A 14,196-nucleotide genomic window follows, 5' to 3' on the forward strand; every position below is an offset into this window, starting at 1 on the left:
CCAAGATACTCACTCTCTTGCATCTGAACATGTCCAAACCATCGAAGTCTGCTCTCTCAAACCTTGTCAGCAAAACATCCAACTTTGGCTGTCCCTCTTAAAAGCTCACTTCTAATCCTATCCAACCTCCTCACTCCTAGAGAGAACCTGAACATCTTCATTCCTGCCACCTCAAGTTCTTCCACCATTGCAGAATAAAATGTCAAATCAAGGAAAAATATGTATACTTTATTAAGACTATTAGAATGATAAAAACTACTATTGAGTCCTTAAAAAGCTAGAATGATCTAATCAGGCAGGCTGATCCAAATAGCTGAGAGCAAACCTTACAACTGTATTATTTTTAATCAGAAGTTTGGATCAACCAGTATACAGTACACCTACAAGGGACTCCACTGCAAAATGTGTAATGGGGGTGAATTAAAAAAAGGGGATTGTTAACTTAACCCAAGTTGAGGCGTTGGTGTATGATGGTGTCATACATCCGAATGACTTGGAAGACTCCAGAGTGTAAGGGGGAATACTTTTAAACCTTTTCATAAATCAAACCAATGATCCCTGAAACTCTGAACTCTTTGTAAAACATCTGTAGAACCATTACCTTCTTCTGGGGTTCGAACCAATATTGTGTGGCTGTCCTTCCCCTGAAATTCGTCAAAATAAGGCCGGATCTTTATCTCATACTCAGTCCCTTTGTGTAGGCTAGTAAGTACAGTGCTACGCTCAGAGGGTGAGTTGATGTCTTGGAGGAGCCATGTTCCACCACTGGGCCGGTAGAAGAGCCGGTAGCCCTGCACATATGGAGACTGACGATCAACCTAGATGAGGAAATGAGACAAGAGTAAAGGAAGACCTTCCCTGCAATAAGCCCCCCCCCAAAAAAATCACAACACTTACAGCCCAGGAGACTCGGACTGAAGATGTAGTCGGTCTGATGGGCTCTTGTAGTTGGACTGCCACCTCACCCAGCTCTCTCTGCAACTGCCTATGGTCCAGCCCCTGACCAGTCGGGCTCACGTCTGAGCCAAACACACATGCAAATCAAGATTAAAGTTTCATTCACTTGACAATCCTGTAGCGAATTCATGTTGCGAGGCTACTTTGACTGACCTTGTGTTCTGACAGGCTCTGAGATAGGGCTTGGGTCACTCAGCCCATAGGCATTGACAGCTCGTACAATAAACAAATAGATGGTGTTGGATAGAAGGCCAGTAATTGTGTGCGTTTCCATCTTCACCATGTCAGCTACAGTTTGCCAAGTGCTGCCGGCTGACTGGCTGTAATAAATGATGACAAAACAAATTGCATTTTCTTAAATGCACGCGCGGATTAATGCGCCAACCAAGTTGTGCTTTGCTTAAGATTTGCCACAACTGATGCCGTAGGATGGATTGCAATCGCATTCATACAAAAATGTCTACCAAGATACTGAAATGTCTACCAATACAAATCATTGCTTAAAAATTGCACAGAGGCTGTCATGGCCGTTTCCTTCTTTGACCCAGTGCGCACCTCCTTCAGTGAGCAGACGCGCCAACCTGCTTCTTGCGCTAATTATAGTCGATATATATTGTCATGTGGGGTCTCATCCTTCGCCAGATCGTTGTACCCAGATGTCACATTCCCGCAGTTCCATGTTCATGTTTTTGATCCTCTGTGTAACGAACAGTTGGAGCACCAGGACACCATGTTACGGCAAGTAATGGGGCGGTTTAATTCCCTGCTTGAATCTTCACCAATCAGGGCCGTCGCCACCCCAGCACCAGTAGCAGACATGGAATCCTCATGTCTCCACGAGTCAGTCACATCGCCGGTCCCCGCCACACATGCTTGCCACTCTCACATCCCAAGCGATTCTCAGGGGACTCCAGTAATATCAAGCCCTTCATTACGCAGTGCGAGTTCCACTTTTAGATAGAGGCTGCCAACTTTCCTTCTGAAAGAGCCAAGATTGCTTTCGTTATTTTCCACCAGGCGGGACGCACAGAAGCGTGGCAGAGAGGAGCTGTGATGCAGACACAAGCCGGATGTGGAGGTCCTTTGTCAAATCTATGCCAACGGTGTTTCAATGTGTGACCCCAGAATGGGAGTCAGCAAATTCCTTAATCACGCTGTGAGAAGGCAAGCGCAGGGTCTCACACTACGCCATTGAGTTTCGTATTTTCGCAGCCGAAAGCCAGTGGAATGACAGGGCACTCCTAGACGCCTTCTTTCAAGCGCATCCATCCCCCCATCCCCACCCCACCCCGCCCACCGCTGTAAACGATCAGTTGATCCTGCTGGACTTTCTGACAGACCCTCATCCATCTCTCTCTGAAAATCAACAAAAGGCTCGTGGATCGTGAGCAGGACAACGCCCGGCGGAGGAATACGCTCTCACATCCCAGGGACACTGACGCTCCTCCATGTGCATCTGCCGATGTGGAGGAGCCTATGCAGCTGGTCCACCTCAGTCTGTCTCCCAAGGAATGTCTACGCCAGGAAAGAGAGGGGCTATGCTTCTACTGTGGGCACTCAAGCACACCGTGGCCCACTGCCAGGTTAAACCAGCCGGTAGCTCACTTCAAAACCCGACAACGGTGAGTCTCAACCTCATTCAAGACAGCTCTGCTCCGGTGCCGCCTTTGGTCACCCTATGTTCAGGAACACAGCCACTCCATGCAACAGCTTTCACTGACTTGGGTTCAGATGCCATTCTTTTAAACTCACTCCTCAATAGAAGCATGTGTCTGATGACTTTTGAGGTACAGCGGCCAAGAACGCATACGTGGCTGATGGCAGTTTTCCGTACTCAGACTCACGTTGACATTCCCAGATGCATTTTTGGAATTTATGTCTTGCTTCACGTGATTTGCGCTCTTGGAGCCAACAACTAATTTGGGTAGAGTACTCTCACAATTCTCTTCCCTTGGCGTCCACTGGGTTGTCACATTTTCATATTCTGCAAGGTTGTCCACCCTCTCTTTTTCCATCCATAGACTGCGACTCATCGGTGCTGTTTGCGTTGGCCATTGTGAGGCGCTACAAGAGAACCTGGGAGTGAGCCCAACGGATGCTGTTGCACCAGGGGCACACCGAGGAGGCTGCGGCAGACCGTAAGAGCGTGCCAGCACCAGCCTACAGGGTGGGTCAGCGCGTCTGGCTTTCAACAAAGAACCTTCCACTCAGAGTGGAGCCACAGAAACTCTCTCCTAGGTTCGTTTGTCCATTCCCGATCACCAAAGTCGTCAACCGGGTTACTATGAGATTGAGACTTTCAAAATTGATGCGGGTCCATGCGACTTTTCATGTTAGACTACTCAAGCCTGCTCAGGTGTCCGCGTTGGTCCAGCTTGCCAGGCCCCCTCCTCCCTAGATTGTGGGCAGGGTCCCGCTTTACGCCATGAGCCAGCTGCTGTCCTTGTGCCGTTGGGGAAGGGCGCTGCAGTATCTGGTCAATTTGGTGGGGTATGGTCCTGAGGAGCGGTTGTGGGTTCCTTCCCGGTTTATCGTCAGCCCATCGGTCATTAGAGACTTCAATGCTGTGCATTCTGATGCCCGTGAGCTATCCGGGCCCGGCTACCAAAGGGGATGGGTACTGTCATGGGGGTGTCCTTCTTCAACCCAGTGTGTACCTGCTCCAGTGAGCAAATGTGCCCACCTGCTTCTTGTTCACGGTAATTACAGTTGATATATATTGACACGTGTGGTGTGGTCTGGTCCTTTGCCAGATCGTTGTACCTTGATGTCATGTTCCCGCAGTTCCAAACTGTACCTGATCTCGTGAGTCGTGCATCTTGGGTTCAGTCTCGAAATCTGGTCATGACACAGGCTTCGAGAATGAAAAATATTCCATTACTGAAGTCACAAACAGGAAAGAGAAACACACTGCTTGTGCGGATGTTTTGCAATGTTCATTTGCTGACCCATTAATCAAGAAATGAGGATCTCTGGCTAACAGCTATTTTTGGCTTCCCTTTGTACATAATATTTGCTGTGAGTAAAGCTGGTCACTTCTGAGATGTTCCTGCACGTTACAGATTTGACATATGATACAATCTACTATCCTGATGAATAATGTATATGAAGCTTGTAAAGGGCATACAAATGCTTAAGAGGAAAGTAGAGCTTGTTATTGGCCTTGCGGTACTACACTAGATTCATTATAGAATTTAATTCCTTCTTCCAATAATCTCTCCATTGCTCAACAAATTTATTATCAGTTTGGCACAGCTGAACATTCACAAAGACCTTCCCAAGCATGTGTTTGACACTTTTAGATGTGCCCCTCAAGGGTACTGTGATTCTTTGTGGTACAGTGCCAGGGTGTGCAATAAGAGCAAAAAGTGAGAGCATGACTCATCAATACTTAGATCATGTCAATGCAGGCGACTTTTGAGATTCTCACAAAGGTCTCACTCACAAAACTCAAAAACAAGGGTGTGACTACCACTAAAAGTGAAAAAAAACTTTGTCTCCTTTTACTGACACATTTACACTCAAAACCTGTTCTCCCCTTCCTCCTCCCAACAAACCTTCACACCAATGAAAAATAAATGTCAGAACTACAATCCCGGTGGGTACACGGTAACACTGCTGCTCCTGCAAGTACTGCGCCTACTGCCACAGTTGACAGCTGACATCTGTATGTGATTATACCCAGAGTGTGACGTCCTCCCTTTATAAAAAGCAAAGAGTACTGTTCCACTTAACACGGCCTTCATCATTTTGATCAGCCATCACCAATCCTGTTTAACTAAATCTATTTCGCTGTACACCATGTCGAAGAGCCCATGCGCATTCGAGTGCATGTCAGCCTCTGCTCGTCCAGTGGAGCCTACCTCGTGGCTTTCTTGTTTGTACAATTGTTTTACATTGCAGTCCATCAACTCCATCGTGTGATGCAAAACCAACACCAGCTAAACCATGAATTAGGATGGAATTCATCGAGAGTTTGATTGGTCAGAGGCTGTGCATCTGAGGGATGTGATTACCTCACACGACATAGCCTTCTGTGATGCGAAAAGTGCCTGAGACTTGTGATAGCTTTGTTGTGTGTGATGTGATTTCTCAATTGATTTTTGTATGACAAAACTGTAACAAACCTAATTCAAATATTATTCACTATAAGCTTAGTCACTGAGACTGTTATGCTTTTTTTTTTTTTTTTTTTTAACCAATCCTTTGAGTACATACAACAGAAACAATACTACTGGATTTCTGCAATGGTGAACAAGTGTTACATTCCACACATCTCTTCCATTTTGGTTTGGTAGAAGATAAGTCAGGCTAATTACATGAACAGTGTCTAATCTTTGATCGATCTTTGGCCAACCTACAGTATGTCTGCTATGCTGTCATCACTGGGGTGGAGGTTCAACAACTTAGAGTGGCTATTTTCTACAAGCTAAATTGTAGAATAGTAACTTTTGAACTCTGTCTGTTCAGTTCTTTTTTGCACAAAGGAGGTCTGTCATAGCTTTTGAGTTAAAAAAAAAAAAATCGGTTGAATATGGCAAGTGCTTAAACACCAGTGGTGGGCGGTCAGAGTCAACAAGGCTTTGTTTGCCTAAACTCAATTAGATGTGCTGATGTACACCTGCCACCTACATTTTAATATTTACAATATGAAATTGTTCCATTGTATTCAATTTTCCATGTCGCTTAGCCTCACAAGGGTCACAGGGGTGATGGAGCCTATCTCAGTTAACTTTGGGTAAAAGGCAGACTATAACCAGAACTGGTTACCAGTTGGTCGCCGGGCACTTAAGTGCAATAATCCATCCATTTTTCCAAGCCGCTTTTCCTCACAAGGGTCAGGGGAGTGCTGGAGCCTAACCCAGCTAACTTCGGGTGAAAGCCGGACCACATCCTGAACTGTGTCATGATCCTGCCGCTCGAGCTCTGCGGGTGCCCGCTGATTGGGAGGTGCACACCTGCGCCTCATGCAGCCTGAGTATGCTGTGGATGTATATGACCGCGATGACAACTGGCCGGCGCCAGTTCGTTGATCTTCATGTCCCCTTCGTGTGCTCCGGTATCCCTGATCGAACCTGTGTGTACCGACCTTCGCCTGTTCTCCGACCAACCTTGTAAGCCTGACTCCTTTGATACTTCTGCCTGCGTTGATTGTTCCCCTGTGTGCCGACTCCTGCCTGCCTGCTCACCTGCTCTCTTCGCCCGACGTCCCAACTACCGCTACTGCACCGGACTGCCTGCTCAATCCCCTACCTCTGCATATAATAAACATGTCTCCTTGAACTACCTTGCATCTTCCGAGTCCTGCATTTGGGTCCTACTCTCGTTCCGATGGGACGTGACAAACTGGTCACCAGTCAGTGACAGGGCAGATATCGACAGCATCACTCGGTGGGAATTTAAACCTCGCTGCGTGCACCAAAGTCAGTAATAGTACACCATCAATGATCCCTCTATGAAATTGGATTAGCTTCTTTCCAATAGTCCATCCTCTTCATTTCATAGACTTTCTCTTGGCTGCATTGCTTCCCTTTAGTTAATATGGAGGTTTGATTAGATGCTATAATCATATTTCAGTCTTTATATGCTGCTAAGCATATCTAACCTATGCAAGGCCTTCAGATTTTTCAACTATATGAACAATGGGGCTGTTTGCCAAACCAATCAAGATTTCAATTCAACCCTAACAGGACAAGCCAAGGCCAGTGAGCTGGTTTTCAATGAGCATTTAGCATTTTTCTTTTCTTTGATTGGGCGGTTAGAGGAAAACATGTCTCAGCTAACCTCATCTTGTAAAATACATTTGAAGCTACAGTATCTGCATGTTAATAATTGTTATTTTTGGTGAGTATTGTGTATTTTCACATAATTATGTTATTAGGTAAATATTGACTGTGATATATTTGAGACGTCTACATGGCATGGTTGCTGTTACATTTTGTATATGTACTGTATTGATGGTTTCTATAATTATGATGTGAAGGCCTTGGTACTGTTTTAGTCTACATGGCACATCACTATTTGACAAAATACTTTTGCAATTTTACTACAAAGGTAATAATGAATTTATGCGGTTCAAAGGTAACAACTGGTCTGATAAGATTGTGCTGTGTTTCTCATGTATAATATGCATCTCCAAACCTGACATAAAAATAATGGAAAAACCTTCTTCCTATGTATACTGCATTTTTTACAATGCATGATTTTGCTTCTACGCCTTTGATCAAAACATGATGTATTATCTTTATTTTGTTACTTTTTTCAAATAATTTTTCAGAAGTTAAGCACTTTCTTGAACACTTAAGTCTTTTTTGAAATTCACAGCCTTACCTTTATTTAGTAAATGGGAAAACATACACTTGTGCTCACAAAATTTGTAAGATGGATACAATTTATTAAAAAAAAGACAAGGGGCCAGATGGAATCCATTTTTATTTGCATGGGATTCAAATAAACTGTGAAGCATTAAACAAAACCATTATTAATAAACAAAACAGAACCATAAAGAAATTAATTATGGCTGTTGTTTAATCATCAGTTGTACTTAAAAAACTTTCATACATTCCGCCAGTGTGTGTAAACCTATGAGCACCACTGTACATATATACAGTTATAGGTACCCCTGTCATCCATCCATCCATCCATCCATCCATCCATCCATCCATCCATCCATTTTCCGTACAGGTGTCCGGGAGCCTAACACAGCCAGCTTTGGGTGAGAAGCGAGGTATACCCTGAACTGGTTTCCAGCCAGTCGCAGGGCACATATAAACAAAGAACCATTCACACCTTTGTGCAATTTTGAGTATTTAATCAACGCACCACAGGTATTTTTGGGATATCGGAGGAAATCTTATTACCAGGAGAAAACAGGAATTTGAAACTGAGTCCTGAGAACTGTGATGAAGGTGTGCAAACCATTTGTCCACCATGTCACCCGACCCTTGTTACAGTGAAGAAAATAAGTATTTGAACACCCTGCGATATTGCAAGTTCTCCCACTTCGAAATCATGGAGGGTTCTGAAATTTTCATCATAGGTGCATGTCCACTGTGAGAGACATAATCTAAAAAGAAAAATCCAGAAATCACAATGTATGATTTTTTTAACGATGAATTTGTGTGATACAGCTGCAAATAAGTATTTGAACACCTGTCTATCAGCTAGAGTTATGACCCTCAAAGACCTGTTAGTCTGCCTTTAAAATTCCACCTCAACTCAATGTATTATCTTGAATCAGATGCACCTGTCAGGTCGTTGGCTGCATAAAGACACCTATTCACCCCATACAATCAGTAAGACTCAAACATGTAACATGGCCAAGACCAAAGAGCTCTCCAAAGACACCAGAGACAAAATTGTACAACTCCACACGGCTGGAAAGGGCTACAGAGAAATTGCCAAGCAACAATCATTAGAAAATGGAAGAAGCTAAACATGATGGTCAATCTCAATTGGAGTGGAGCCCCGTGCAAGATATCACCTTGTGGGGTCTCTTTGATCCTTAGAAAGATGAGGAATCAGCCCAGGACTACACGACGGGACTTGGTCAATGACCTGAAAAGAGCTGGGACCACCGTTTCCAAGGTGACTGTTGGTAATACACCAAGACGTCATGGTTTGAAATCATGCATAGCACGGAAGGTTCCCCTGCTTAAACCAGCACATGTCGAGGCCCGTCTTAAGTTTGCCAATGACCATTTGGATGATACAGAGGAGTAATGGGATAGAGTTTTGTGGTCACATAAGACCAAAATGGAACTTCTTGGTCATAATTCCACTAACTGTGTTTGGAAGATGAATGAGGAGTTCCATCCCAAGAACACCATCTCTACTGTGACGCATGGGGGTGGTAGCATCATGCTTTGGGGTGTTTTCTGCACATGGGACAGGACAACTCCACTGTATTCAGGAGAGGATGACCGCGACCATGTATTGTGAGATTTTGGGGAAAAATTTCTTTCCCTCAGTCACAGCATTGAAGATGGGTCGTGGCTGGGTGTTTCAACATGACAATGACCTGAGACACACAGCCAGGAAAACCAAGGAGTGACTCCGTAAGAAGCATATCAAGGTTCTGGCGTGGCCGAGCCAGTCTCCAGACCTCAACCCAATAGAAAATCTTTGGAGGTAGCTGAAACTCCGTGTTTGTCAGCAACATCCCAGAAACGTGTCTGATCTAGAGAAGATTTGTGTGGAGGAGCGGGCCAAAATCCTTCCTGCAGTGTGTGCAAACCTGGTGAACAACTACAGGAAACATTTGACCTCTGTAATTGCAAACAAAGGCTACTGTACCAAATATTAACAGAAAACGCAGATGGTTAGTGTAATAATTACTGGTACAAGGTCAATATATTTCCTGTTTTCATATAGTCAGCAATGTTCTTATGACTTTAGGGAGAACTTAAGACTAAGAATTAATGTTTAAATTGGAACTGTTACATTGACAGTAGCATACAGTCCTGTCAAACATTTTTTTTTTGTCATGGGCTACCTTGTCGTTGAGGTTTCCTTCAGAGGGAATTTTGAATGCGAAACCATAGGAATATTTGAGCATGTCTTGCAAATAACAAAATGATGGATGGCTAGTTGTGAAATCAGAAGTCAATGATAGTTGTTGAACGATTGTTGAAGTTACATAAAAAATGGGGCTGGCAAAAAAATAATTGCAATATCATTACATATGACAATTTGAAATTTGGTACAGATTTTTGCAAGAATCATGGAATTTGGCGCACGCAATTTGCTTTTGCACCAGCTCTATAGTTAATTCAGTGAGGAAAAAGCAATCCATAAGAATGTTTTCTAACTTGCTATTAGCTATTATACAGAATACGTAAATTAAATGTCACCTGAATGCCTCAATGATGTAGGAGGTAACTGCAGCTCCTCCTTCATGAGCATTGGGCTGCCAGGTCAGAGAGACACTGTTCTTGGAGACATCTGTGACAATGGGTTTGTGTGGTGGACCTGGCAACTGAAATGGCTCAGTGGTGCGAGTTATTGACGGGTCTGCATTCTCTGTATGGCAAGAAGAGGGAGATAAATAAAAGCAGTGTGAAAAAAATGATAGTACTGTATAATCATTGGTGCAAGGAGCTTTTGGTTGTATTTGAAGACAGCTTCAGGAATATTGACCTCTTGCCCAAAACGTGAATTGGCAAGAATGGTAACCTAAGCATCCAACCAGATAGCTTTTTTGGGATCACCTCAAATTACTAAGTAATTTTTACATTGTTTCTTTTTTGGGAACTGTGTTCATGCAAATACTTTTTTATTTATTGCTATTAAAAAGTAACAGATTTGAAAGATGAAACATTTTTTATAGTATTGACCACAAGAATTTCTCATCGCAGCCCAGTACTACATGAAGAAAACATTTGCATACATTTAAAGCAGGCAGAGAAAATCTACCTTTAACAGTGAGCACTCCACTCCAGCTTGTCTCACCGCTGGAGCTGGCAGCCAGGCAGGTGTAAACGCCAGAGTCGGTTTCCTGGCAACAGAAGAAATAAATGTGTGTGTCATCAGTTCAGTGTGTGTGAGTAAGAGTCTGCGCTTCAGTGTTAATGGAGTTATTAGTAGATAAAATGACATATCTCTCAAAACCAGAAACTGTGGTGCTCAGATGGCGGAGCTAAAAGCGAGGTGCGAGAACATTGAGCCCTAATTAACGGCCAACCAGGAGACTTCACTTTCAGTGACACTGATTTGAAAAGTTGAAAGCAGAACCCGACAGATGCATGGAAAAATAGCTTGAAAATAGTAGCGCACAAAATAAAAAAAGCAAATAAATCTTTTTTGATTTGCATTTTTTCAAGTGCATGTCAATACTCCTGGTGTATGGCTCAATAAACTTCTTTTACTGTTTTTGTTACTGTTTTCCATGTCATTCCAGGTGACTTAAGTTATTTTCTCTGTGGATCTACAGTTGTTGAAGTCAATGCTTAAGTCAAGCTACTCGCTTTTATGCTTCCCATCTAATCCCCTAGATACCAGAGTAGGAGATTTAAGGGAAGGATCAAAGAAATAATATTAATTATTAATCAGCCATTTCTGGAGCACCTGTCTTGAACCCAAGAGGTACAGTACATAGTATTCAAGACAGGAGACATGCAAACAAATATATCAAGTGTGCAATAAATCTACCTGCTGGGGCACACACGAAATATGCTACAGTTTTTAGGGGCAAGCAGAAGATCATAAAACAGTTTACAACAAGCCAAGATATTATATTCGACAGAGAGTCCCATGTAAAAAAACCACACATTAATTTGCCATTAGTCATAATGAAGCAACCACAATTTCAGCTGAGTATTTGTTCATTTCAGTTTGGTGACAAATGACCCACAGACCAATGACCAAAGACCTTTGACACCAGAAGAGATGCTGGGCTAAAAAGCCTCTGTAAATCATCCAAAGTCATATCAACCTGAGCAGCCGCAAGTAACGAATTTCCAAATACTTTCACAGTTGCTGAATGAAAACTCTTCAAGAATGATAATGCCAGATATAACCTTAAAATTGATGACAGGTTACCCTGGTGTGTTTCCATGACTCATCAATTTAACAAAAGTTTAGTTTGGTTCCACAGAGCTAGTTGAAATAATAACTTAACTTGGGTGGCTACTGCCTCCAATATCAAGAGAATTGGAAAGTCTCACCATTGTCAATGTCGAGATTCTTGAGTAATCTTTTCAAGAGCCCGCTCATTTTGCATGGGGAAAGATGAAACTGATAGAAACTGATTGATAGGGTCTGTGGCATAGACTGATAACTAACTAACACCAACTAACTTTAAGATAGAATATTGTAGGCTAATCAATGTACAGTACTGTTTTATCCTCTCAAGATGGCATTTAAAGTTACAATTTTTGCATGATAATTTTCTTAATGCAAGTAAAAATTTACAACCATTTATAAAGACAGTATAGATATTGCTATCAAGGTTTCACCAATATTTTCACCAATATTTTCCCAAAATGCAACCTACATTTTGATATCTACTCAGATGTCAGTCAGCTCGACTTCTCCATTAAATCTACAACACTGTTCCACCTTCCTCTTTTAGTGACTACCTTTCCAAACTGTGAAGGCAACATCAATACCAACATACAGTACGCTGCCATCCAAGCAACATATTTATTAGAAATGTCCCTGCTTAGTTCAGCCACATTCTGCCTGTTTCACAACAGCATAAATTTGTAGTAAAAGAGAGCAAGTACTAAACAGGCCTGCCAGCAGCCTAGATCTGTCTCCCACTGAAAATGAGCAACACATGATAAAGCAAAATGAATAATCATTAGATTATTATATTATTAATACCTGTACAATTATGTCAGCCTGTGGAATGATTCTGTAACATGAAACCTTAATTTGATTGCATTTGTTTTGCTTGGAGCTGCAACATTTTCAAATGGTTCTCATTTACACTATAGTGTGAGGGTTCTGTCTTGTTATCTTACAATTCAAAATCTTATTCATCATGCAAAGGAAGTGGGAAAACAAAATCAGGAATAATGCCTTGCTGTGATGTGAACGCATGTTTGCATATTCTCTTCTTTGATCTCTGTAGGCTGGTTCATTGGTAACACTGAAAGAACCATTAGTCAGGCCTGAAGTGGGTTGTAAGTGTCCCTTGCAGGGCTTGAAACAGGTCTCTTAAAAAACATCCTTATTTGTTTTTCCTGACTTCCTACAAGCCCTGACCTCGGGCGACTAGTGGTTATGTTAATGGTGCATGCCTGTGGGCAGACCATACACATCCCCAGATGGCGGTGTCAGGGCATGGGGAATTGGCATGGGTGGTTGCTGGGGGAAACTATCGAAACACCTTTCTATTTAATAAATTCAGTAATTCACCAGTAGCTTCTCTTTTTCTTCTATCTGTGGTTTTGCTTTGTAATGGTAGTTACTGATTTGGCAACACTAGTTGCCTTTTATTCCATTTTTATTTTTCAGGGTAGTCAAAATAGTCAACTTCACCATATGATACGAGTTAGTAAGAGAAACAAAACAAAACAAACACGCACCACATTTTCGTAGTTAGCAATTATGTCCTTCTTTAAATCTAATATGGTTCAAGGAGCTTAAAATTTTCCGTTGCTGCTGGTAGCGCTGTTGTCTTTCTTTGCTAGCGTGTTTGGACTCCAACAATTGGGTTGAACACCAAGGGATTTTTTTCACTGTTTTTTTTTTTTTTTGGTCTAAGTCCAATTTGTACGACCCTCGAGTAATTTGAACTCCAACATTTCACTGTATTGAAACTTTTGGTTGCGGCTGTATCTACAAACCTGAGTGATAATGCTAGTGCTATTAATGACATCCTGGTACATTACAGTACAGTGGTACCTCTACATCTGCATCTATATAACATCTCTAATTACCAAAAATTCAGGTTAAGGAAACAATATTATAGTCTCTATTATGAAGGAAAATTCAGGATACAAAAGGATTAGATTTGTAGCCCCCAATTTCCACCGAATGTAAACATCCTGTATCTTGGTTTGAAAGTGGTGCAACAGACCTGCTCTCCCAATGGCTATCTCCGTAGTACCTTCCTGGCATCCCATTGGCAAGGAGGGACATCGATCTTTACCCATGATGCTTTTCGTTTCCCTTGGACACTCAAGTGTCACCGAATGACATGCTCACACTTTCACACGTTGTCACATGCTAATGCACATTGGGAAAGTGCAACTTTTTCGTGAGTTTTTAATTTTGATTTTTTTGAAGTTTATTCATCTTTCTTCACCCAAAAAACTTTCATGGAATTCAGATGTGTGTATATATCAATTTCTCCGTATGTTTTCCCTCTGCTGTTAAACGTTTGTCTCCTCCTCTGTACCCTATGATGTCTTTTGCTTCTCACTCACCCTTCTCTTCACGCAGTCACCCAAAGCCAACGGTAAATGAAGATAATTTCTATTATTCTTTATATTATGTCCTTTGAATGCTTATTATTGGGCAGGGGGCTTGGAACGTATTAGGTTAATTATATGTAAAAAGCACTTCTACTTACGAAAAGTTTACGTTACGAAACGACTTCCGGAACAAATTAATTTTGTAAGTAGAGGTAACACTGTATTAAAAAAGCATTTTCATGTTAGAGCCACATGTTAAAATTAAGTAAATATCAATGAAAATTGCAAGACAGCTTATGTCAAACAGTCTTGTGTTCTTACGATATGAGCAAGTTTCATGCTATTTATCGGTTACATGGCACTGCAGGCCTTGCCA

General features: G+C 42.2%; 1 protein-coding gene across 1 annotated transcript in view; it reads right to left on the minus strand.

Annotated features, from left to right (window-relative positions):
- robo3 (roundabout, axon guidance receptor, homolog 3 (Drosophila)) overlaps positions 1-14,196 on the minus strand; it is a 116,651-nt gene that overhangs the window by 25,132 nt on the left and 77,323 nt on the right. Inside the window, 5 exon segments of the mRNA XM_061803971.1 lie at positions 602-818; positions 898-1,019; positions 1,111-1,277; positions 9,810-9,978; positions 10,372-10,453. Of these exon segments, the coding sequence (XP_061659955.1) occupies positions 602-818; positions 898-1,019; positions 1,111-1,277; positions 9,810-9,978; positions 10,372-10,453 (757 nt within the window).

This window comes from Syngnathoides biaculeatus, chromosome 18, assembly GCF_019802595.1.
Source record: "Syngnathoides biaculeatus isolate LvHL_M chromosome 18, ASM1980259v1, whole genome shotgun sequence".
NCBI classification, from domain to species: domain Eukaryota; kingdom Metazoa; phylum Chordata; class Actinopteri; order Syngnathiformes; family Syngnathidae; genus Syngnathoides; species Syngnathoides biaculeatus.